The sequence below is a fragment of the Urocitellus parryii genome, chromosome 12 (assembly GCF_045843805.1).
Source record: "Urocitellus parryii isolate mUroPar1 chromosome 12, mUroPar1.hap1, whole genome shotgun sequence".
NCBI classification, from domain to species: Eukaryota; Metazoa; Chordata; class Mammalia; order Rodentia; family Sciuridae; genus Urocitellus; species Urocitellus parryii.
Genome location: NC_135542.1, coordinates 69,131,771 through 69,158,599, shown reverse-complemented (window position 1 = coordinate 69,158,599; position 26,829 = coordinate 69,131,771). Strand labels below are relative to the sequence as shown.

Here is a 26,829-nt window from a genome sequence, read left to right as displayed (position 1 = left end):
TGTTATTGGAGAATAGAACATTATGAATACACATTCTTGATGCTGGATTGTTTTGTGCTTCTTTGAATAGGCTTGGGCTTTTGTTTGTTTCCTTGTCTTGTTTTGTTTCACTGTGGATTTAACCCAGGGCTTCAAGCATGCGAGGCACGCACTCTACTGCAGAGCTGCGTTCCCAGCCCTCAGGTTTGGGCTTTATTCTGGCAGATTGTTGAGTTACGATCAGGAATCAGGTTTATTTTTAAGGGATTTATTGTGGTACTTGGGATTGAACCAGGGTTGCTCATTTTAGGTAAGTCCTCTATCACTGAGCCACAACCCCAGATCTTACTTTTGATATTTTTAAAGGCAGATCTAAAGGAGCCTTTTCTCTGGGACCAGTTCAGCCTGGCTGTTCAGGCACCCCCGTTCTGGGGTCTCTACTGGATGCCTTGTGTCTGCAGTGAAACCTTTCCCAACCTTCAGCTGGTGGAAACCCAAGGGACTCCTGGCCCTGTGAGAGCTCTGAGAATTGTTCTTTCCAGGAAGTTGGTTTTTTCCTGGTCTAAGGCGTTTTACTGACACCTGCAAAGATTCAAGGGAACCCCTGCAGATTTCTGGAGCTTTCTCTTGGTAGTTCCTTCTCCAGCATGCTACTCCCAGGATGGTTCCAGGTCTTGTCTTCCCTGAGCTCAAATCTCTGTCTCCTCCATTCAGCTGGGCTGATGACATGAGCCACTATTTAGGTCCCCTCCCTCTGTCACCATCTGAAACCTGCCTTCAGATAGAAAACCAGAGCAGTTGTAGGGCCCACCTTGTTGATTTTCCTCCTCTCAGGGATCATAGTTCTATGCTGCCTGTTTTCCAGCACTGGAAGAATAATCTCATAGATTTCTTTTAAATATTTTTTTTAGTTATTGATGGACACAACACCCTTTATTTTATTTTATTTTTTATTTGGTGCCGTGAATCAATCAAATCCAGTGCCTCACACGTGCTAGACAAGTGCTCTATCACTGAGCTACAACCCCGGTCCATTCAGATTTTGTCCAGTTTTCTAGTTGATTATGGTGGGAGAGAGCGCTGCATTCAGTTCCCTCACAGCCTGAAGCATGAGTGTGGTTAAATCTCGGAGATATTTTGAAAGTAGAGTGGCAAGGTTTTTTAACGGATCAGATATGGGCAGTGAGAGAAAGAAAAGAATCAAGATCTGGGGATATAACTCAGTGGTAGAAGTTTGCCTAGCATGCATGGGTTCAATCCCCAGTACTGGGAAAAAATAATAATAATTTTGACCCGAGAAACTGGAAAAATGGATTTGCTATTTAGAGAGAGGGAAAGCTGAAGTGGGAGCTAGGAGCAGAAGGACTGAGAGCCACTGAGATTCAAGACCTCAGTTTGAGGATTTTTTTTTTTTTTTTTTTTTTTTTTTTTGGTACTGGGTATTGAACTCAACCACTGAGCCACATCCCCAGCCCTATTTTGTATTTTATTTAGAGACAGGGACTCCCTGAGTTGCACACCTTGTTGTTGCTGAGGCTGGCTTTAAACTTGTAATCCTCCTGTCTCTGCCTCCCAAGCCACTAGGATTACAGGCATGTGCCACTGTGCCCAGCTGGGGAATTTTAATTTTGAGATGATTCTTGGACCTCCAAGCTGGATGCCAATTAGATATGCAAGTTGAGAACTCAAAGGGTAGGTTGGGACTAAAATGTAAAAAAACACACAAAACGAGGCTCATTCACTCAGAATCTCTGGGAGTCAGGCCTGGGAATTGAACATTTTGAAAGCTCTCCAGATGTTTCTAATGTGGGCCAGGTGAGAACCACTTGTGTAAGGATTATTTAAAGCCTTCCAAGACCAGCTAGAGCAGCGGTTCTCATCCCTGGAAGGATTGTAGTGCACGGGATAGAACCCAGGGGCTTGCACATGTTAAATAAGAGCTTTACCACTGAGCTATATCCCAAGCCCTTACCTAACAGCTTTTTTTTTTTTTTTTTTTTTTTTTGAGAGAGAGAGAGAGAGAGAGAGAGAGAGAGAGAGTTTTTTAATATTTATTTTTTAGTTTTCAGCGGATACAACATCTTTGTTTTTGTCTGTGGTGCTGAGGATCGAACCCGGGCCTCATGCATGCCAGGCGAGCGCGCTACCCCTTGAGCCACATCCCCAGCCCCACCTAACAAGCTTTGTAAAAGTCTTTTTTTTAACATATGTATATTTTTTAGTCATGAAAGAACCTTTATTTTTATTTATTTATTTATTTATTTTTATGTGATGCTGAGAATCAAACCCAGTGCCTCACACATGCCAGGCAAGCGCTCTACCACTAAGTCACAACCCCAGCCCTAAGGTTTTAAGTCTTGATGCCCAGATTGCACCCTACACCCCTCCAACCAATTGCATCATCCTCTCTGGCGGCAGGACTTAGAAATTAGCATGCTGTACAACTCCCCAGATAATTCCAATTGCAGTCAAGTTTGGAATCCAGCATGTGATTGTGGCAGCCACAAGAGATGAGATCTGAAGACTGAGTCTCAGAGCTCTTTAAGATGAAGGCTTAGCTAGCAAGAGATCCAAAAGACATAGGTTGCAGGGTTTCCTCCAGAGTTTGAGCTATAGCTGTCCATTTACATTTAAGAATTTAAAATGAGCTGGGCACGGTAGTGCACACATATAATCCCAGTGACCCGGGAAGCTGAGGCAGAAGGATCACAAGTAACTGAATGAGTTCCTAAGCAACTTAGTGGGGCCCTGTCTCAACATTAAAAAATTAAAAAGGCTGGGGATGCAGTTCAGTGGTAGAACACTCCCAACTTCAACCAGGCAGGCAGGCAGGCAGGTGTTGGGGTAGGGTAGGGGAATTAAAAACAGAAATTCTGCCTGGAAGCTTGGTGCACATAGGTGGCCTTGTGGACTGCCAGCTTACGCTTTGGGCCACCAGGTGGAGCGGTCAGTCATTATCTATGAGGCAGTGCCCACCCATTCTCTGTGTCTAATTTTCACATTAGAAACATCTGGAGAGCTTTCAAACTGTTCATTCTCAGCATCACATAAAAATAAATAAATAAAAATAAAGATGCTGGTTACATCTTTATGTTTTTTTATCATCATTTTAATAGGGAGAATAGATAAATTCAAGTGATTAGATGATCATCTTCAACCACAAGTCTCCCAACCTTTTCAAATGTAACATCTTTTTTTTTGGGGGGGGGGAGGAATTTAACCTTTTTATTTTTTATTTTGAGACAGGGTCTCACTAAGTTGCTTATGGCCTTGCTATTGCTGAGGCTGGTCTTGAACTTTCCATCCTCCTGTCTCAACCTCCCAAAGTGCTGGGATTATAAGCATGTGTCACTGCTCCTAGCTAATGTGAACATCATTTTAAAAGCTAAAAGTAGGACTAGGGACATCGCTCAGTGATAGAGTGCTTGTCTAGCAAGCATGAGACCCTGAGTTTAATGCTAAACAACACTCAAGAGAGAAAGGCTACAAATATTTTCACAGCACCAGATGGTAGAAGTTATATGTACTTCTAGTATCCACTAATTAACAGGAAAAATACAATCGACTCACAAAGTCTTCTGAATTAATTCAATAGCACTTTGAGTGCATCTTTTCTCATCATAAAACCACTTACATGTAATTGGAAATTAACAGCTTAAACATGCAGGAGAAATTTAAGGCAGTGGACAACTCTGGGTGAGCAAGTAGATTCGCACCCCTTTGCGGTAACTGCAGTTTCCACAGGAGTCCAAGCCAGATCACTGGGACCCAGAGTTCCAGGCCTGGGAAGGTGTTGGTTTATGAATGGAAGAGGGGCTGCCCTGAGGAACTGAGGAAGCTTGCTTCCTGACCGCTCTTCCCTGTCCATAGCCATCTCTGTCTCAGGAGATTAATGCCAGGTGGCGTCCTCCCCAAAGGACTCATGGATGATGGCAGCTGACATCAGCCCAGAGCCAATTATTTGCCCAAAGGAAGTTAAATCAAATTAAGTCTGGGGGCCGGGCACAGTGGCTTATGGCTTTGCTATTGCTGAGGCTGGCCTTGAACTTTCGATCCTCCTGTCTCAACCTCCCAAAGTGCTGGGATTATAAGCATGTGCGACTGCACCTAGCTAATGTGAACATCATTTTAAAAGCTAAAAGTAGGACTAGGGACATCGCTCAGTGATAGAATGCTTGTCTAGCAAGCATGAGACCCTGGGTTGCTTTGTAATCCTAGCGGCCCTGGACGCTGAGGTAGGAGGATCACAAGTTCAAAGCCAGCCTCAGCAATAGCAAGGCACTAAGCAACTCATTGAGACCCTGCCTCTAAATAAAACACAAAATAGTGCTGGGGATGTGGCTCAGTGGTCGAGTGCCCCTGGTACGCTCTCCCAAAAAAATTCATTATGGGGGTTTTATTCTACCACCTCCTCTTCCCCATCCCTCCTTATCCTCTGTTGTTGGAAATTCTGCTTCTTGCTCTCCGCTGGTCACACCTGGGGTGGGCATTCGAGGTGCTGGCGCTATGCCAAACATTTTACCCACTGCGCTGCAGTCCTCACTGCTGTCCTGTGGAGGGGGAACGATTCATGTCATCGTGTGCCAATGAGGAGACTGCTAAAGAGGGACTCGATGCCTTTCTGAGATCGAAGAACTCACAAGTAGCAGCTGAGATCCTAACCCAGGTGTCCCCAATCCCATGGCTGGTCCTCACCCCCTCCCCCAATGTTGGTGCTGCCTGACTGTGGAGGAGTTTAGAGACCTAAAGCTGCTTGGGAATGACTGCTTTGGGAATGACATCAATCTGTGTCCAGACCTTAATGGCAGGTCTCTCTGCTTTCCTCCAGGTGACCCTCTTTTGCTTTTCTGTGTTTCACAAACTGTCCCCAGCCTTTCCAAGCCCGGCAAAGCTAATGTTGCTCTCGCTGTAGCCTCAACTCTAGCCAAGGTCCACAGCCCTGGTACCATCCACCTCTAGGTCTTTATTCACAAATTACCTCCGTCCTTCCCTCCCCCTTCGCTATCCAAAGTCCACAAAGCACTCCAGGGCCACTTCCTCAGCAGAGCTACCTGATCATTTGAGCCCTCCTGCTCTGTTTAGCTTCTGCCACTGATAATCCAACCCTATTACATCCTTGCCATCTCCTCTCGAAGGTATCACCTCCCTCCCCACTCAGATTATTAGACCCTGCCTTTAAAAACTAATAACAAAGTGTTTAGTTCATTCGAATAATATGTGCTTATTATAGAACATTTTAAGAAGAGAGCAGCACAAAGAAGTGAAAGAGAGAAAAGCCTCATATTTCCACCACTGAAATAATACTACAGAGATTTGCCTTTAAGTCTTTCTTTCTGGATAAAAAATTTGGGGTCTTTCTTTCCCTGTTTTGACATATAATGTAGAAATGAACTTTTTAAAGCATCCCTGTTACTAGGTACTTTAATTAGCTTTTTCACCACTGTGACCAAAAGACCTGGCAAGAACAACATAGAGGAAGAGAAGTTTATTTGGTGCTCAGTTTCAGAGGTCTCACTCCATAGACAGTCAACGCCATTGCTCTGGGCCTGCGGTAAGGCAGAACATCAAGGCAGAAGGCATGATGAAGGGGGAAAGCAGTTCAGGTCATGAGGATCAGGAAACAGAGAGAGAAAGCTCTCCTCACCAGGGACAAAATACAAACCCCCAAGGCACGCCCCAGTGGCCCATCTTTTCCTATCCACCTGCCTGCCTGCAGTTACCCCCCAGTTAATCCATTCGAGTGGATTAGGTCAAGCTCTCATAGCCCAGTCATCTCGCCTCCAAAGTTTCTTGCATTGACTCACACATGAGCTTTTGGAAGATACCTTATACCTAAACCATAACACCAGGTACCTAGTGTTCCTTGGAGAGGATATACCAGAGTGTCATAAGCATTAATAGAGCCCCCATAGAATCTAGCTCAGGGCACCCACTCAGGAGAGCTTTGGTGAAGACCATGTGAGTAACTGGGTAGTCCCGGGGGGTGGATTGTGTTTGTGCGTGGTACGTATTAGCTACAGAGGGTCCATTTAGGGAGCTAGAAAATTACAGAGTGCTCATACTGAGCCCACGTTTGCCAACAAAGGGCATGTTAAACAAATCCTGGGAAATTATGGCTTTTGCATTCTACGAGTTACTCAGACAGGAAAGTACAAAAGACCCATGTATTTTAATAAGGACTCTGGGAACAATGATGTTGACCATCACTAGGGCCAGGGAGGGGAGGGCTGAACAAGCAAGGTTTTCCCAGCTGCTGTTTGCAGCAAACAACGCCTGAGACCCATCACCAAGATGGGCTATGTGCAGCGGTGCCAGCATCCCCCAGGGTGAGTCCTTAATAAAGGGAGGTATCACTGGCCAAGACTGTCCTGAGGTTTGACATGATGAGAATCCCTTTGGTATAGTTTTGTCCCTGAGACACCCTGCGTATGTAAAGAGGGAGGCAAGAACCCAGAGCAGCTCAAGAAGCCAGTACGTGGTGTCTGTGTGTCTTATGTCACAGTGGAGCACTGTCTTGTTCTTCGTGATCTGCTGAGGTCATGCAGCCTGTCCCATAGAAAGAGAGGTAAAGCCAAGCTCGGTGTTGCACGCCTATAATCCCAGCAGTTTGGGAGGCTGAGGCAGAAGGATTGCAAGTTCAAAACCAGCTTCAGCAACTTAATGAGGTGCTAAGCAACTCAGTGAGACCCTGTCTCTAAATACAAAAAAGGGCTGTGGATGTGGCTCAGTAGTTAAATGCCCCTGAGTTCAATCCCTAGTACCCCCCCTCCAAAAAAAAGAAAGAAAGGTGGATGGACAGCAGAGGCATTTAAGAGCTTGTTCAGGTATGAGCAGACTAATTTTTAAAAAGCAAAACCTTCCCAGCTGCTCGGGAGGCTGAGAGAGGAGGATCACAAGTTCAAAGCCAACCTCAGCAACAGCGAGGTGCTAAGCAACTCAGTGAGTCCCTGTCTCTAAATAAAATACCAAAAAAAAAAAAAAAAAAAAACAGGCTGGGGATGTGGCTTAGTGGTTGAGTGCCCCTGAGTTCAATCCTTGGTAGTTGGCCTCAGCACAATCCACGTGTCTCCAGGAAGACTGGACCCCAAGCCCACTGAGGGGGTAAAGAGACCAGCATCAGAACAAGCCTGGGGGTGGGGGGCATGAGAACCTGAGCCCAGAGAGACTGGCGGAAGCAGCTGGTTGCTTGGCTGCCCCCATCTCTCAGAGGAGGTTATTTCTCTGGGTATAAACAGTCCCCTGCAGTTAGCAGGATAAATATAAACACAGCCTCCCCACCAGAGCTCAGGAACTAGGCTTTGCATCCTGGGCTTCCTGCTGCCTCTGCTGCTGCAGAAACAAATGAGAGAGGGTGCAGGTCTGTGGGGCTTCTGCAGTCAAGCAAGGCCTTGTGGCTCTGCTGGGCTGCCATAGCAGCACCCTGACTGGATGGCTTAAAAGACAGGTGTTTAGATGCTGGCCTTGGTGGGAGCTGTTAGGGAGGCTGATGCAAGAGGACCACAAGTTCCAGGCCAGCCTCAGCAACTTAGGGTAACCCTGTCTCAAAAAAAAAGGTGGGGGACACTGGGGATAGAGCTCAGTGGTAAAGTACCCCTGGATTCGACCCCCAGTACAAAAAAGAAGAAGGAATGAGAGATGGATCACATGTGGGACACAGCACAACAGCAATCCATTGCTCCACTGGCTTGGGCTTCCCACTGGAACCATCAAACTGGGCACAAGGGAGCCCAGCCCAGGGTTCCATAGAGGAAGTCAGTGAACAAGCACCCTAGGAAACCAATGCTTCAGACACCAAGTTCCAGGAGGAAGGAATCTTGGAATTTTTTTTCCCTGGGGATCAAACTTAGTGCCTTGTGCCTGCTAAGGACATGCTCTATGACTGAGGTATGCCCCAGCCCCAATCTCATGGATCTTTTTTTTTTTTTTTTTTAAGTACCAGGGACTGAAACCAGGGGCACTTAACCACTTAGCCAAATCCCTACCCTTTTAAAAAATTTTTCTAAGAATTTTTTGTTAGGGTCTCACTAAGTTGCTGAGGCTGGCTCTAAACCCATGATCCTCCTGCCTCAGCCTCCAGAGTCCCTGGGATTCTAGACATGCACCACCACACCTGGCTCATGGGGGGAAATGGCTTTTTTCAGTTTTGCAGAAGACAGAAATGTCTTGAAATTAATATCTCTACCATTCCTTCATAAGGTAGAAGGAATCACATTTAATCATAGAGAAGACATTTCTTTGGGGATCAAGGACACCATGGTCCCTGGTTGCTGATTTCTGACTTGCCAGTCTAAATATAGAGATGGCATTTGAAGTTCCCACCAGAGGAGACTCCCTGCTCTTGGTTGCCAGGCTCTCATGCAAACCCTGATGATGAGCCTCTGCCCTGTCACATCCCAGGCCTCATGCGAGCCCGTTGGCATAAGACCACCCCTCATGGCTGGCACATCTTCCTAATGTAGGGCACACGTGAGGAGTTGACATGCCGTTCATGGTTGTTCATGTCTCCTGCAGCGATGGAGACCTGCCCAGATAGGCCTCCTCTTCCCCGCCCTGCCTTCTGTGGGTGCCTAACCTGACGGTGAGCTGATGAGCTGTGATACTGAGGGTTCGCTCTGCACCAAACACTCAGCTAAGTACACGAACTGCCCATCTAACCCTCGACTCCCCTGGAGGTCATACTGTCTCCATTTGATAGAAGAGGAAACCGAGGGTTAGTGAGTAGCTTGCTGAAGGCCTCGGTGAGTAATGGGGCTGGTTGGACCCAAAGCCCTGACTCCAGAGCCTATCTTTTGGCCACTGTACCCTGAAACATGGGCAGGGTACTCAACCCTTCTGAGGTAAAATAAGCCACATGACTATCCTGGTCCTGAGCAATTCCCCTGTCCCGTGTCCTTGTCCTCCCCAGGAAGTGGTTGCAAAGTCCACTGGCTTCCCTGTGTCCATTTCTTCCCCTTCAGCCCCTTCTGAAGCCACTGTGCAGTCTGAGATCCATGAAATCATGTTCCCTCTCCTCAGGCCTTGGGATGGCGTCCTCCCAGTTGCCAAATCCCAGGGGAACTGTTAGGTTTCCCTCTTACTAGACCCTTCTACAGGTTTCTGCCCCCTTCCTTTCTTCTCAACCCACCTACGTCCTCGAGGTTCATTCTCTCATGTTTTGTGGACTTTTTTTGGGCTCCCTTCCTTAGCCCCTTCCAGCTATGGCTCTGGTCTGGGCCCCCCACCACCACCTTTGCCATCTGCAGCTTTGAACTGGACTCCCTGATCCTGCCTCTGCCACTGTCCTCCACACAGACAGACATGCTTTTTTATCCTGCCACATAAAAATTCTAACAGATAACCCTGGATGGAGACTGTACAATACTAAGTACAAAACAAACTGTTGTTTCTTAAACAGCTGTCTTGTTGTCATTGAAAGATTTTAGGCTGGAGAGATGGAGTTGAGAAGGGAGAGACAAATGCCAGCCCAGATCCAAGGACGTCACATGTCCTGTAAGCTACATTATTTCTTATGGATTCAATTTCCTCATCTACCAAATGGGGACAATGATGACATTGTCTTTACCGGGTTATAGTGACGACTAAATTAGATAAGACATAGAAATTTACTCCACACTGTCCAGAGCTATTAAAAATGTTGATGGTTGTTCTTATAATCTAATTTCCTTTGAGAATCACATGAGAGTCTTCTGTCAGAGGAAAAAAAAAAGACAGTTATCAAATATATTCAGCATCTTCATTGTTGCTTGAAATTTTCTTGGATATTTATTATATTTCTTTTTTATATATAAAACCATTGGTTTATCTGTTTATCCTTCATGCTAAAATCAGTAAGAGTGACAGGTTTTCTCCCTGGGGCATCTGTATCACCAGAGACAGTGTGTATGGAGGGGGACAATTCCTGACTCTTCTTTTGTGCAGTATTTTTCTTTCTTTTTCCCCTTTTCTCTGTCTCCAACCCTCCTGCTTCAGGGCCTTTGCTCTGGCTGTTGAGTGGGACTCTCTTATCCAAAATGTCACCTGCTTCCAGTCCTTCATCAAATTGTCACTTCTAGGGCTGGGATTGTGGCTCAGTGGTAGAGTGCTCGCCTAGCAAGGGCAGGACCTGGGTTCTATCCTCAGCACCACCTAAAAAAAAAAAAGGCATTGTGTTGTGTCCATCTACACCTAAAAAATAAATATTAAAAAATGTCACTTTAGGGGCTGGGAATGTGGCTCAGGCGGTAGCGTGCTCGTCTGGCATGCGTGCGGCCCGGGTTCGATCCCCAGCACCACGTATCAACAAAGATGTTGTGTCTGCCGAGAACTAAGAAGTAAATATTAAAAAAAAAAAAAATTAAAAAAAAAAAAAAAATGTCACTTCCATGATATGACCTGCCCTGATCCACCCCACAAAATGACCACAACCTACCCCCCCCACCCCTTAGCACTCCCACCCCCTATGCCTGCTCTGGTTTTGTTGTTGTTGTTGTTGTTTGAGGGGGGATAGGAAGAGGTTCTATTTTCTGTAACATTTTCTATCACGCTACATTATGTACTTGTATATTATTCATAGTTTTGTGCCCATCTTTGTGCTGCAAGGTAAGCTTCATGAGGGCAGGGGACTTTGTTTGTATCACTGAAGAATCCCAAGGGCCTAGCACCATGCCTGGCCACAGAAGGCCCCGGATAAACATTGCCAAATGAATGGCACCTTCTCCTTAGGCTGTAACTCTTTAAGTGCTGGGATTCCCCAGGGACTCTTCTCATACCAGACATGCTCCCTGGAATTCTTATCCACATGACCCCCATCACTGTCCCGACACAGACCCTGTCCCCCAACGCCTCCACCTGCTTGTCTTCACTATCCTGCTCTAGCGGTACCTCCTCTGGGAAGCCCTTCTGGCCTGTTTTCTTGCTCCCAGGCATCCCCTGCCATTTTCATAGAGTGTTATGGTCATTGTCTTCAGAACAGGAACCTTAGTCATTTTTACTCATCAACTTGAAAAAAAATAACAGTGCTTGTTGGGTGAAGTTATGGTTTCAAAAATAGGAACTACCCCATTTGTACCGCAGAAAATGTGGAATATTTATAAAAGAAGAAACAAAATAAAAACCTTATATTTCCACAACCTAGAGGCATGTTCCACATATGGAATCAAATACATCCAGGCCCACACACATGTACATCCATCACCCAGTAAACAGGAAGACTGGGAAAGAATCCTTCACCAAAAATAATGAATGGCATCCACTAAGATGCTGTGATGGGGGCTGAGGGCAGAGTCATTTAGAGAAAGGTGAAGGCAGCTCCTGGGAACCAGAAGCTGGGCTGGCACACCACAGCTGGACTGTGCCCACATAGGACCCAAAGGATTCCACAGAACACCTGCATTAGACAAGGCCAGGTTCCGCCATGACGGAGTAAGCTGAAAACAAGACCTTCACCCATATTCAATTCCAAACCCTGGTCAAAAAAACATCATCACCCAAGCCACAAAAATGACTGAACATTTTCCTATGTGTCTAATATAAATGACTAACTATGTTCTGTTGTTCCCACCCTCTAGCCAAGAATTATCCAATCAGAGAATCACCTTGGTCCCTGGTAGCATCCAGGGTAAAGCCTGCTTCCACGAGCCCTCCCCTAACTCATTTAACTCAAGCCCAAATCTCAGAATTAGTCCTTTCTGATGCCTCATTATCATGGTGGATAATGAGCTCTTGTCACCACGAGCCCATAAATCCAATATTGTTCAACCACAAGTGTGTTCCCAGTGGTGTCTGGCTGTGGAGCATGGGCAGTATTACTCATCACGGTATTCCTTCCTTGCCCTCATGTCTTAGAAACATATTGAAAGGATGACACTCAAACCAAGATGGAAGCCACCATCCTGGTAGCATCTGTGGGTGGTCACTAGACAAGGAGCCTGTCAGGAATGAGGCTGCTGTCCCCCACATTCCTGTGGTGTAGAAGGTGGGAAAACATCTAAGACATGGGCACGTTCCTCGTGGCAAGGTAACAGAGTAAAATGCAAAGGGCTAAACAGTACTCTGGGACAAGAGGCAACAGGACAGGAGCAGAAGGCTGTGCCTAACCAAGTGCCTGATGACCTGAAAGTGCTTCCAGATGAGGAAAAGGATTCAGACAGGTGAAGGGGAAAGGAAGTTAGTCACTCCTGCCTTGGGAAGGTGAGTCGCACGCAGGATCTCAGGGAGGCTAGAGCAGGAGACATCAGCAGAGCTGTGCTTCAGGGACACCGCTGTGCAGCTGTGTACAGACTGAGGCACAGTGCTCCCAGCCATCGGGGCCTCTCTGTGCACATGCAGAGGGGAAAAGGCAAAGCAACACAGGGAAAGAATGTGGGTCTGGAGCTGAGCAGTCCTGAGTGGCAATTCCGGTGGTGCCATTTTCTGTGACCTTGGACAAGGTCATTAAGTCTTTGAACCTTCAGCTTCCATGGCCTTTTATCACATGGGAGGTGGTTCCAACTCAGACTCAGGGCAGGCATTTGACCACACCAAGCCTCCCCTCGCACCTCACTCCCGTGGGGGCATGTTTCAGAGCAAAATCCCAGTTGCATTCTCTGAACCTAAGGCTGAGTGGGACTTCAAAGGGTGCCATGGAGGGAGCTGTAGCTGTGGGGCCTAGACCTGCACTCTGGCTCTTTCACTCCTTTTGCCTGACTTCCACGAGTTCTGGTTCCTCGCCTGTGAATGATGACACCTCCTCTGCAAGTCTTCCTGGAGACTGGGCCTTTAAGAACACCAGCAGAGTGCCTGGGATAGGAGCCCCGTGGATCCAGTTCCCTCCACCCTCACCTCCTGTGCACCAGGCATCCACCTTCCCCACTGTGGCAGCTGAGAGCTGTGCAGTCAGCACCAGCCTAGCCTGCTAGGAGGAGGGTCACAGTTCAGCCCCAGCCCAGAGGCTAAGTCCTCACCCTGCTGATCCCTGCCAGGCCCAACAGAGACCCCGGCACTGAGGTGCTGGGGGCGGGTTAGCAGGGCAAACACTAGCCTCTCTATGGACCCTCCAGGGTTCTTCCCCAGCTACAGCTTCAGATTACAGGTTTGTTTTCATTGTGACTTCTTGTCCTTATTACTCCTCCAAAACGTCCACTGTCTGTGGGAAGAGGCTGGGGGAGAAGGCCAAGTTCCAGGACACCTCAGTCAGATGGAGCCAGACCCCAGAGGACTGGTCTCTGTGTATTAGCAGGCTGTCCCCGAGGGCCCCTCCATACTGAGCCTCTCAGGGGCTCTGCCTTCCCAAGGTGCCCCCTCAGCCTGAGCATAGAGACCCTCAAATGGGGCTCCTGGCTGCATGGTGGCGATGAGGGTGTGCTCTGCAGGGATATAAAGCCTGAACTGACGGAGAAGAGTTGAACTCCCACTGAGAGCAGCTCCCTCGCTTTCCAGAACCATCAGCAGCTTCCCTTAAAAACCTGCTCCTCTAGGACCGAGACGCGATTGCATTGGCATTCTATGGACACTCCAGTCGGGGTGAGGATGAACCTGCCTTCTCACCAAAGCCCAGTCCACCTCCTTCTTTTCCCAGAGTTGCCCCACTACAGCCGTGAGATGGGACGAATGAGGAGAGAGCCAGGTAGGCCCGAGCTTCTGCATCTCGGGGCCCCTAACTCAGGGCTCCTGTTGCCAGGTCTTGTCCCATCAAAGACCTTCTCTGGTCTTGGATTTGGTGTCCACCCCCCCAGGTCCTGGACTGAGGTAGAGGGCTCTGCTCTTTTTATGAGGGGACAGAAGGGGTGTGATCTCATCCCCTGAAGAGAATTAGTCATCCGAGAAGCAGAGACAGATCTGGGGGGCAGGATGGAGCCCAGCTCTATGTAAATGAGTCATCTTCCCGCCAGCTCCACGGGGCCTGCTCTTGACAGCTGCTCCCCAGGAGAGGTTGTTAAGCAGGAGCTACCCCCAGGCAGGAGTAGTTAACCGGCTTTTAATAACTCATTTTGCTGAATGATTTCTGGTGAGGAGAGAAGAGCTTAATCCCAGAGATGAAGCACAGAGAGGGGGGTCGGAGGCAGCCCACTGGCAGCGAGGCTGTGCCTAAGCAGAGCCTCCCAGAGCCCACTCCAGGGAGTCAGTTCACCGTTTATCAAAACCTTTCGCACGTTAAAAAATCACTGGCCAGTGTGTGTGTGAGGGTGGCCAGTGGTAGAGCTCTGAGCATGTCCCAGGCCCTGGGCAAGAACCCCAACACCAAGGAAGAAAAAAAAAATTACTGGCCAGCACCTGCTGGGTTCAGTCCTCTGTTCCTAGCTCCCAGCCCCCTCAGCCATCCCCGCCTCCCCTCCTGCTGTCATTAAACAAAGAAAATCATCCCCAAGACCTCAAAGAACAAGCCAAATGTGTGCAAAACAAGGGAAGGGGCACCTTCTCACATGTCTTGCTGACTGGTGCCTCTTGATACTGAGCATCCAGGGTGAGATCGGGGGCCAGTCCCACCCCCACAGTGGAGGGAAGGTAATTGTGGGCTTCTGTCCTCAGGGAGCAAGGCAGCTAGTTCTGCAAATTAGACAAATCCATAAATGCCAACAAATAGAGCAGCCTACAGTTGCAGCTTTTCCACCAACAGCCCCATTTTTAACCACCCCCCTCTACACACACACACACACACACACACACACACACACACACACACTGGATTTGATGCTTACCTCTAGCTAGGCCTCCTACCCAGCGCCAGGGCCAAAGATAGAAGGAAACCCAGAGGTGGAGAAATAGTCATGGTGCTGTGAGAAGACAGCAAGTCAATGGTAGAGCGGGGTTTAAGCGCATGCATGGTGCTTTTCCTTACCACCAAAATTCCTCCATGATGTCATGATGAGCCCGTTCCTTGCATGCTTCACCTGGGGCATTTTGGTTGTGATGTGTCATGCTTTGCCAATTCACCCTGGTGCCTTGGGGTTACTTCCCACATGCTAGGCACTGTGGGAGGCGTGTCCTCTATCCTCACAACATCCAGAGATGAGCAAGCACTGGACCATCTTAGAGGGAGATGTGGCCCCATGGACATGTAGCCCCACAGACAGGTGGCCCCACAGACAGGTGGGATGCCAGAGCCTGCTGCCCCAACTCTGCCCTCTGAGAAAGATGGTGTTGGCCCTTCCAGAATCTGGGGAATGGAAACTGCCTGAGCTCCTCCTCTGAGCCTGAGTTCCCAGGGCTTCCTACTTTCTCCAGAGCAGGGCAGGTTGCAGGAGAGGCTCCTAGAGGTGCCGGGCAGTGCTCACTCCCACAAAGCTCCTGCAGGTTCAGGCTGCGTGCAAGGCGGATAGAAGCTTCCCCCAGTGTTTTCCTCTTCCACAGGTTCACTCTCTCCATCAGCCAGAATTACTGAACACTGAGCCACATGTGGGTACTGGCAGGCTAAACCCATACTCACCCCAGACCCTGTACACAGTACTTCCAGCAAGAATGCATTTGTCAAGCCTGTTTCTCTGCTCCTTTGCTCTTGAAATCCCACCCCATCTTCTCAATCACTCCACCAGGAGGACCTCAGCTTTGTTCTTATCCAAACTGGTCTCTCTGCACTGAGAATTGTTTTAAATTCTCCAGGTGATTCTGTTGTGCAGCCAGAGTTGAGAACTGCCAAACTTTCGTATCTGCCTCTTTCCCTTATCACATCACAAGCTCCTTCCTCTTTTTGCAGATGTGTTCTCTGCCCGTCGCTCAGCTATCTTGGGCAAGTTACTTGATTTCAATGTCTATCTATCACATAGACTCAGTTTACAAATCTCACAAACAGGGATGATAACAACACTCATTGTCATTCATCAAATCTAAGACACCATCCATTATAAATGCAGCAGCATTGTATGTATCATGAAGAATTTTAAATGCTGCTAAATATATCACGTCAGGCCATCGATTGTAACGTACATCATGATTTCAGAGATGTTGAAACATGAGAAAAATGCTGGGACTTAGATTCAATGAAACACGATCACGTGGTCAGTGCCTCCAAGAATTGTTGTGGGCATTAAATGAATTGCTATGCGTGAAGCACTTGGCACAGTGCCAGGAAGTGGTGAGGACTCCATCCATGTCAGCTCTCATCCCTCCACATTTCTACCCCTTCATGACTTTTCCTAGCTATCCTTTTAGCACTTGCTCTCCCAAATGGTCTGGGATTATCCAGACTGGTCAACTGAGATCCCCAGGGGGTGCTTAGGCATGTTGGTTTAAGAATCCTTGCTCCAAACAAGTATAGTAAGATGTCTATTTATTCATTCAACCATTCTCCATACCAGGCACCATTCCAGGCATTGCAGGGTCACAGTGATTTTTTCAAATATGAGAAATCCTCTTGTGTTTTAAAATGTCTCATCCTTACTTCTTCATGAGGATGAAGTGCAACACTTCCCAAAGATTGAAATGATCAGATACACTCTGTGGTCAAAATGGTTTGGGGACCCCAGGTAGTGTTAGGATACACACAAATCACATGGGGCACATCAGCACAGTAAGCACTCTGAAAAGTCTCCAAGCAAATAAATTTGTCTCACTTTAAGTCATCTTTCTTTAATCAGGGGATTTCTCCCCATCTCCCACCCCCATTCCATCTTTTTCTCATCCTAAGAACATATTTTGGAATAATGTATTGCAGTTTACAAACGGGGCACACAGGGTGGTTTACATTTTACAGAAAAAGAAATCGAGGCTCAGAGAAGTTAGCTGTAGTGACCTGCTTCAATCACTTAGCTGACGGAGGCCACAACAGAATTCAAACTTTTGAATTTAAATCTGGTGCTTTTCCGGGACACTGAACTGTTTAGCCAGGTCCCCAAACCATCGCTACCCCCCAAAATGTGTCTAGGTTTGTGCCACAAAAAGCTGAAGCAGGAAAGGGATTTATGTACTCATGTAAATGGGATTCCAGAGGTAAAACAAGCAATATCGCTCCCTGTTTAACTAGATACCAGGACCATCAGATCTCCTCTCTCTCGATTGACTTTTTTTTTTTCAGGATTGATTTATTTGTTTTCTTTTAATTTGTGACAATTTTATGCTTTCAACTTTTATGTTTTTCCCCTTTGTTTTCTTTCTTTTTTTTAGTTTTATTGATTTTATTGTTTTAAAGTTTATATACAAACAGAGATTTGAAAAATTGTGGTATATCTCAATTGTCTTTCTATAGCATCAGCTTCCTGCTAAAGCTGGTTCTCCTCCTGGCTCCTGAAGGAGGTTCACCTCCTGCTCCCTGGGTCCAGGACAGCTCTGGTAACAGGGAGAAACTTTTAACTGGAAACACTCAGAAAAATTCTCTTCTCTTTGGCCTGAAGGAGGTCACATGCCAATTCCTAAGCCATCTCTGTAGCCATGAAAATGCCCTGCACTGATTGGCTTAGACTTCCCCATCCTTGAGCCAATCATGGTAAGAGACTGGATTATCCTGATTGACCTGGACTATCAGTGCTCATTCCTGGAGGTGGGTCATTCTGAAAGTAGCCTGGCTTGCAGCTCAGTAAAGGGTTGGGGAATGATTGTTAAGGAGATGATACAATGTCTGCCACTAGGGTGTTGGGTCAATGGAAATTCAAGTCAGATAGTGACAGTTGGACATATTCCAACCAGGAGGGTTATCGGAGATACCTTATTAACATTGTATCTTAAACTAATTTATTTATATCAGATTTGTCTGGGAAATTAGCTAGAATGCAGATTCCTGGGTCCCTAACCTAACCCGCCTCTGGAAGGGGTCCAACTTTGGAATTTGCATTGTAACCACACAGCTTCATTGCTTGGAACAATGGTTCACACATGCATCCTGGAGTAATTATGAGTAGTGCCAGTTTTACTTTCAAAAATACTTCAGATTGGACTAGAAATTATATTCCCTCCCTGGAGTTGACAGTGCAGGGCCCAGCAGGAAAAGGACCCAGAGGGTAAAGAGCCAAGACTTCCCATCTGTCTGGCCCAGCCAAAAGGGCACGGGCTGCTCAGCCTCTTGCAAGCTAACCTGGTGACAACCTTCGCCTCTCTGGCCCACTCGCTTGCTAAGTGGCTGATATGACAGTGCCTTCTTCGTAGGAGGTTGGGAAACTGAATAGAAGCATGGTGAATGTCCAACAGAGGCTGCCACCCAGGGGTGCACAATGCATCCTGTCTCACGCCCAGACTCCTTGAGCTGAACTCCGAGGGCCCTGTCACCAGGGCCTATTTGCGAAGGCGGCACCAGACAGGCTGTGGGAACAACTTCACAGCTTTTGTTAAAGTGGCATAATAAAGCCCCCAAGTGTCTGCTCTTTGCAGACTGGAATGGCAGATCAATTGTGGCATAAACAAAATCACAGGTGTGCTGTGAACCCAGGGACTGATTACACCTCTGCAGGGTGTTACTGGGAGGAGGAGATTCTCAGCATGGCAGGGTTTACCTTTTCCCTGGCTGAAGTTTCAAGGCCTCTCTCTAGATCCCATCTGGATTCCCACAAGTTCTCAGAGCTTGGGGGGCTACTCCCCAACTCTGGAAGGCAACTGACTAAGCAGCGGAACCACACAGACCTGACCTGGGACCTCGGCATCGTGAAGTTGGTGCCTATTGATATCGATGGGGAAAGACAATGGACTGTCCATTCCCTGCCTGTCTCCAGAGCTGGACTGACTCTATATAGGAAAGACGCAGGAGCCAGACCTCAGGAATCAGGTAGTAAGAGGGACACTTTCACTGGATGCTTTCTGCCCTGTCAGAGAAACTCCAGACCTGTCTGTCCCCTTCATTCTAGAGAGAGAATACCACACATCTGATCACACATCTGGCTTCATGTGGGGCCTGCAAACACCACTTGACTAAGGGGTGTGCAGAATGCAAGCTGAGCCAGAGCCACAAGACCCCAGGATGAATTCTAGCCAAGACTATGTGGGACAGCAGGGAAGAACTGTGCTCTGACTCAGGGATGAGCCTGCTGGTAGTATAGATGGGGTTTCTGTACAAAACCCTAAGAAATGTTGCAAGGAACCTCCAAGCAGGCAGCCCAGATTGTCTGTGAGGACAGGAGCAGCATCTGTCTGGCTTCCCACCATCTCTCTGAGCAGCTGCCAATCTTGGTTCTTAATAAATGTTCACTAAAGGAACGATGGGTGGAGATTGGGGTAAACAGCTGCATATCTGGCATTGTCATCTTGCTGAGGTACTGAGAAGGCCACCCCATGTGGCAGGGAGTTGGGTAGAATGGTGGATGGAGAGGCAGATCTCCTAGGTTCAGTCATCCAGGCAAAAGGCAGATCTTCAACCGGAAACCCAAACTCCAAAGGAGGCCTTAGGCAGAAGATAGGAGTCCAGGCATGGAGGATTCTGGAGTCTGAGAATGCCCCTGGTGGTAGAAGAAACGGCCTTGGCCATGTGGAAGTAGGTCAGGCAGGGCATAACTGTGGGGACCCCAAGGGTCAGATAAGTACCCCACCTGTGGTCAATCAGGCTGTTACTAGGAGCTGCAGTCCCCTCTGCATCTTCTCCCATGTGCTATCCCTAAGCCCTGGGTCAGGCTCATCTAAATGGTCAGATTCTCTCAGTCAATGAACCCAAATTGGCAGGAGCATTAAGGGAAAAGCAGGGTCCTGGTCCAACGAGGCAGCAGTGATCAGTACAAAGAGCCATAACAGAGGACTTGGGAACAGCCACTCGCCCGTGAAAATACTCTCCTGGCAGCAGCCCTGGAGAACTGCGATTTGGTTCCCCAAGATAGTGGAGCTGTCTTAGGACAGCTCCGAGGGACAGTCTTATGTGGTGGGCAGCATGGACTACAGATGTCAGCAGACGTGGGCTTCAGTCTCAGTTCCATTTCCAGCAGCAGTTTCTTTGTCTGTTGAGTGGAGCCTGTGTGTACCATCTTTTTTGTTTTTTTCTTATAAGCCACAGGGCACAAGGCACACACCTGCAATCTCACCATGAGAGGCTGAGGCAGGATTGCAAGTTCAAGCTCAGTCTTGGCAGCTTAGTGAGGCCCTATCTCAAAATAAAAAATAAAAAGGGCTACAAATGTGGCTCAGTGGTAGAGTGCTCCTGAATTCAATCCCCAGTACCACAAACAATAAAAATAATTTGACCAATGAAGTATATTTCCCTAAAAAAAAATCTGAGATTTTAGTGTGTTTTTACCTGGTGTTTGTTTTTAATATTTTTAATTGTAGATGGACAGAATATCTTTATTTTGCTTATTTAGTTTTATAGGGGGGTGCTGGAGATCAAACCCAGGACCTCCTACATGCTAGGCAAGTGCTCTACCACTGAGCTACAATCCCAGCCTGCAGAATGTATTCTTAAGTGTCCAGCTTCTTTTGTTCAACATTCTTTTTTTTTTTTTTGAGACTCATCCATGTTGCTGTAAGTAGCTGTGGTTTGTATTTTTATGGCTGTATAGTATTCTCTTCTGTTGCTGGTCACTTTGGCTAAAAAGCTAGAACTTTTTAAAAATACAAACTCATACTCCCACTCCACATGAAGCCATATAGATTTAGAGATGGTTTCTTTCTTTTTTGGTGGTTGCTAGGGATTGAATCCAGGGGTTCTTTATCTCTGGCCTACATGCTAATCCCTAGTCCTTTTTTATTTGCTTTTGGGAGAGGGTCTTGTTAAGTTGCTCACTAAGTCGCTGAGAATGGCCTCAAACTTTTGACTCTCTTAACTCAACCTCCTGATTGGCTGGGACTACAGGCATGCACCACTCTGCCCAGCCCAGAGGTGATTTCTTAATGAATCAAGGACTTGAGTTTGGCTTTTCAATATAACAATCCTTCTCTCAAGTTCCTAGGTAAACTGCTAGCTTGGGGTTGGTTTTCACTGTTGTTTTTGTTTGTTTGTTTTGTTTTTCACTCTTCTGTGGACAAAGTGTGCATATAAGAACATAACCCATCTTCTTTAACATGGATAATAGCATAAGATTTCCCCCAAACTTGAGTCATTAAACATAAATGAACACCATAGTCAAGCATTTAGGCATTTCCTCAGGGAATCTAGAGAATGATTAGAATATAGGTTTAAGAAATGTACTATGAAAAATTACAAGAGATGTTTTCTCTGTTTAGGAAAAATAGCCAAATGGGACCAAATTCTTCTCTGCCCTTTCTCAGGGTTGTCCTACTCCATGGGCAGCTTGGTTTCCTGCGATTGGGCATGAATTGGACAGAAATGCCCCTGAAGTTTTGCTGCCACAGCTACCGAAATGCACCATGGTGCTTCTTAGACAGGGGGTCCATTTTCAGCTCAGGCTCCAAACAACTAGTGATTCTTCCTGTCAAGAGATTAAATCCCCTCCTCTTGGGTCCCACAGAGAGACCACAGCTAGCTCAGACAGAGCTCAGGTTGCAGGGGCAGATTCGCCTCTCTGTACTGCCCTGGATGTCTGGGGTGAGTGCACAGATGGGCAGCCAGGCCTTCTGTAGAAATCAATTGATAAAGACTCCTTTAAAGCCTGTGATTTGAACAAATGGGTAACTTAATAGTTATATAAGATTTTAAAGCAATAAGCAGCTGCCCAGGTACAAGTCAGACCTCCCAGGACCAATCCTAGACACACAATCAGCAGCTGGGCCCAGATCTTCACCCTTGGCCACAGGGTGTGTTTTAGTCAGCTTTTTCACTGCCATGACTAAAGGATCTGACCAGAACGATTTTAGAGGAGGAAAAATTTATCTGGGGGCTCACGGTTTCAGAGGTCTTAGTCCTTAGAAGACCTGTTCTATTCCTTGGGGCTTGAGGAGAAAGCTGAACATCATGGTGGAAGAGTATGGCTGAGGGAAGCAGCTCACATGAGATCAGGAAGCAGAGAGAGACTCCACTTACCAGATACAAATATATACCCCAAAGCCACGTCCCAGTTCCCACCTCCTCCAGCCATACCCTACTACTTCAGTTACCATTCAGTTAATCCCTATCAGGGGATTAAATCACTGATAGGTTAAGCTCTCACAACCCAATCATTGCTTATCTGAACCTTCTTGCAATGTCACACACATTGAGCTTTTGGGAGACACAACTAAACCATAACAGTGCACAAGGGTGATTGATAATGATCCTTGTAAGGATAGAAGCTGACCCCCCATGGCAGAGTCACGCTGGCACTCTGAAGGCTGTGGGTGGACTCACTTTCCCATGATCCTTTTGTCTGCTTCATAAATCCTGTTTCAGAGACCATAAACTGTAGCTACCTGAGTACAGTCTACCTTGTTCCAGAGTGAGCAATCCCAATGACAGTGAAGGTTGCATGGAATTCTGGTATGCTACAGTTTCATTAAAAAAAAAAAATCAGTTTTGAGGGGCTGGGGTTGTGGCTCAGTAGTAGAGTGTTCACCTAGCACTTGTGAAGCACTGGATTCAATCCTCAGCACCACATAAAAATGAAATAAAGATATTGTGTCCACCTGCAACTAAAAAATACATATATATTTTTTTTAATCAGTTTGGAGGGTGGGAAAACAGGTGTCACTTGTTGGCTTTTGGGCATGTCAGTGATTTGCACCTGAGCAGTGGTTTCTGGTTTGTGTGTCCTGAGGACTGGGTCCTTCCTAATGATCCTGCTCCACCATGTTCATTTATAGTTTGGGGGTTGCCAACATGAGGAACCCGATCTAGTATCAATCTCCAAGGGAGACAAAAGTACACACCTAAGTGGAGCCACTCAGAATAGCTGCCCATTCAGCACCTGCATTCACCTGCCACACACCCACACCTGGTAGGGTCCACCTGCCCTTGCTGACCCGCGCTGTGTCTCCACAGGTTTCGGCATGACCACCCCTGCTACAGTGGGTGGGAAGGCCTTCCTCATCGCCTATGGGCTGTTTGGCTGCGCAGGGACCATCCTTTTCTTCAACCTCTTTCTGGAACGCATCATCTCGCTGCTGGCCTTCATCATGCGCACGTGCAGGGAGCGCCAGCTGCGCCGCAGCGGCCTGCTGCCCACCACCTTCCGCCGCGGCTCTGCGCTCTCGGAGGCCGACAGCCTGGCGGGCTGGAAGCCCTCGGTGTACCACGTGCTGCTCATCCTGGGCCTGTTCGCCGTGCTGCTGTCCTGCTGCGCCTCAGCCATGTACACCAGCGTGGAGGGATGGGACTACGTGGACTCGCTCTACTTCTGCTTCGTCACCTTCAGCACCATCGGCTTCGGGGACCTGGTGAGCAGCCAGCACGCCGCCTACCGGAACCAGGGGCTCTACCGCCTGGGCAACTTCCTCTTCATTCTCCTCGGCGTGTGCTGCATCTATTCCCTCTTCAACGTCATCTCCATCCTCATCAAGCAGGTGCTCAACTGGATGCTGCGCAAGCTGAGCTGCCGCTGCTGTGCGCACTGCTGCCCCGCGCCCGGCGCGCCCCTGGCCCGGCGCAACGCCATCACACCGGGCTCGCGGCTGCGTCGCCGCCTGGCCGCGCTCGGCGCAGACCCCGCGGCCCGCGACAGCGACACCGAAGGCCGCCGCCTGTCGGGCGAGCTCATCTCCATGCGCGACCTCACGGCCTCCAACAAAGTGTCGCTGGCGCTGCTGCAGAAGCAGCTGTCGGAGACGGCCAACGGCTACCCGCGCAGCGTTTGCGTCAACACGCGCCAGAACGGCTTCTCGGGCGGCGTGGGCGCGCTGGGCATCATGAACAACCGGCTGGCGGAGACCAGCTCCTCCAGGTAGACCGCCCGCCTGCCTGCCAACGCCGTGGACCCTCCCCAGGCTGCGGGCCGCTGGGCGTGATTGGCTTCACTTCTCACAGAGCTGGCGCTTTCTTAATCTTTATCCAATAAAATGAAACCAAAAAAAAAATATTTTTTAAAAAAGAAATACTATTTGGCCAGGCCTGATGTTATCAAGGGCAGGTTTTGGAGGAGCCTGTGTCCCTTGTGAGTCCCCTCTTGGAGAACCGTGGCCCCCAACAGATTTTTCTCCAGGGAGAGAAAACAATGACACCCCAGACCCCCATTCAGTGCACACTGCAGCAAGGAGAATGCCATTCTCGGGGTCTGCTGACTGGCACTAAACCTTTCCCCATGCACATAAGCAGCTGGCAACCCCAAAGCATATGGTGCAGCTTTTCATGGCTCTGAATTACCTCCTCAGCATTTAGAATCCTGGCCCAGCCTAGCAGCTTCCTTCTGGTCGTCAGAAGTGATATAGTCACAGTTTTGACAGGTGGGGGTGGGGAGAGCCATATGTTGCCTCCCCATGTATATATATAGAACAGCCACTACACACGGAGAATGGTGTAGTATTATGCAATGAGATGAAACATAGCACCAACTTGCAGACTGTGGCATTTCCCCCAGATTTGGAAATTGCAAATGGTAAGGGGCTTAGCTGGCCTTTCTCAGCCTGGAGTGAGTCCACTTAGCACAACACACCGGGCAGCTACTTCTAATGGTGGAAAGCCCAGGGTGGCCCACAGGAGCCGGGCTCTCAGACTGCGGGAGCCCTGCTCTGCTTCAGCTGGCTCATCTTTGAGACACATGTTAAGTCCCCCAACCCTCCTTTCATTCACAAGCTTCATCCACATATAGGAATGCTCTTCTTCATTATTAACCAGGAATATTTGATTCTTCTCAGACAAGATTTTTTGTTATTGTTGTCATTTTCTTCTTCTTTTAACTACTGTTGACAGTTTGACATTTTACCATTGTTAGAGAGCCTGTTGGTGCAGAGCATGGCCCCCTAGTATCCCTCCTCCTCCCAAGTTAGGGCTCTGCCAGCTACTCCCTTGGGGACCCAGGGCCTGTGTCACAATAAACCCAAAGTAGCCATCCTGCAAATGTCAGGGCATTTGGCTTCAGTGCTCATAAGGTATTTGGGGTCAGCAGTAGCAGAGTTCCATTCTAAATCCTATGTGCCCCTCAAATCAGTTTTTGTTTTTGTTTTCTCATGCACAGTTTGCATCAAAGGTGGAGAAAGACAGGAGGAAGGGAGCTGGGGGAACCTATGGATTAGAGTAATTTTGGGATTAAAGTTATGGTCTGGATGATCCTCAAGCTGAGGGACAGATTCTCCCAGAAGAGCCCCCTCTATATCCAGGCTTCATTGAAAAGTTGGTGGCTTGAGGCTATATACTATTTCCGTTGGGAAGTCTTAGAAAAGTACCACTTCACCACCAGCTGCGGGGATGCTATGACATCTCCCTCCCTGGCAACTGTGTCTAGAGCACACACAGGCACAGACTCTTACACACTCATACCTACACCCAAATGTGCACACCTGCACACTCATGTACACACAGCATTAAGAATCATGTTGAATATCAAACTCCTCTCTCCCCTTCAGGTTTATGGCAAGAAGGAAAAAAATTAGCTGAGATCTCAGTCACTCTCCAGTTACTTTGGGTAATTCTTAACTTGGGTTGGGGTTGGTTTTTAAACATAGGACTTCATCTGAGATGAAGCCAGTGAGGCAGGGCTGACCAGGAGGGGAGTCAGTCTTGCTAAATCCTGAGAGGTAAGCTCCTCCAAGAGTTCAGCTTCTGGGATCCACCATGATTGTCAGTCAGGTCAGTCCTGTGAACACCCATTTGAATGCTGGCTGCATTCACACGAAGGGACTGCATGCGCTCAGAGAGACACATGTCTAGTGGGACTTGGAAATAAAGTGCCAGGTTCATCTCTTTTAAAGAAGGAACCATTAAAAGGCATCCAATTAGAGATGTCACCTAGGCAACAGGAAATAACTTGGAGATCTGAGCTATCCAGGGGAGGAAGTAAAGATCCCCGGGGTAGAGGCATCTGGACATAAGAACTCAGTTACAGGCAAAATAGCAGCCTACCTAGGGCCAGGGAGCCCTGGGCAACAGCACAGAGGGGCAAAGGCCCAGCTACCAAGTTTCCATCCCACCAACAGGCGCACAGCAATGATGGAATCCTGTCCCCCTGGGAGGGACGGCTCTGCCTCCAGAGAAGAGAAATACAAAACATTCCTTGGCAGTCTCCTCTGTCAATAGTGCTTCCTAGAGTCAATCCTAAGTTGCTTATGCTCCAGCCTTAGATGTTTTCTCTTCCTTTCCTATGTTTTTGCTTTGGAGGGAGGCAGTTGGGCACAGCTGAGCAAATTTGTAAAGGAGCCATAAGCCTCCCAACTTCCCAGAGAAACATTAATCCTCCAAGTATGGTGGTAGCTCAAGATCCAGAACCACATGCGCATTTTCCCCCAAGTCCCCATCCCTCTACCCCAGTCTCAGTGACACTGGAGGGTATAGCACATCATTGTCCTTCCCCTTAGACCAAAAGGCTTAGGACTGCTGCCTTCAAAAGCTGGGCCAGAGGACTGGGTGGGACATTCTACTAACCCACCCCTAAAAGATGTTTGGTTAATATCCTGCTTGAGGGCCTAAAATGAGAAGCAGGGATGGGATGGGGTCTTCACATAATTTCAGGAACAATGACATTGATAGGGATCCCTTTCCTTCATGCAGTTTCTTTCCAACTTTGGGCTAAGAAGGGTTCGATTCTGTCAGATGCCAAGGGCTCTCTAGATTGACCCACAGCTGGTAGCTCACTTCAATCTGCAACTTACACAGGCTCTGGGAGCTGTTCCTAACCTCAGGCCCATACTCACCCATCTCAGGCTGAACTGTGGGGCTCCATCAAGGCAGCCTGACTCCAAGAAGCCCTTGCCATTTCAGCTGTGGCCAAGAAGGGTCTTGGTGCTGGGCCCTCTCAGAGACAGGTTAAGAAGCCACTGTGGTGCACCTGCTTGCTAATGCTGGGTGACAGATTCCTTCATTCTGTGAGTGAAGCTGGAGGCCCAGGCCTGGTGAAGGAGTCCTAAGGCTCAGGGAGTCTCAACCCTCAGCCTGTGGAAAAGGTCAGACAGCCCTGGGACAGGTGTACCTGCACACACATCAGCCTTACAAAGAGCTATTAGCCCTTCTCTGCAAGGAAAAATCAGTCTGGG

At 48.0% G+C, this 26,829-nt stretch overlaps 1 protein-coding gene across 1 annotated transcript in view; it reads left to right on the top strand.

Annotated features, from left to right (window-relative positions):
• The window catches only part of Kcnk12 (potassium two pore domain channel subfamily K member 12), a 39,655-nt gene extending 16,063 nt beyond the window's left edge, over positions 1 to 23,592 (top strand). Inside the window, exon 2 of the mRNA XM_026385763.2 lies at positions 22,691 to 23,592. Coding sequence (XP_026241548.2) covers positions 22,691 to 23,592 — 902 coding nt within the window. The remainder of the gene's footprint in view (positions 1 to 22,690) is intronic.
• The last annotated feature ends 3,237 nt before the right edge of the window (positions 23,593 to 26,829 follow it).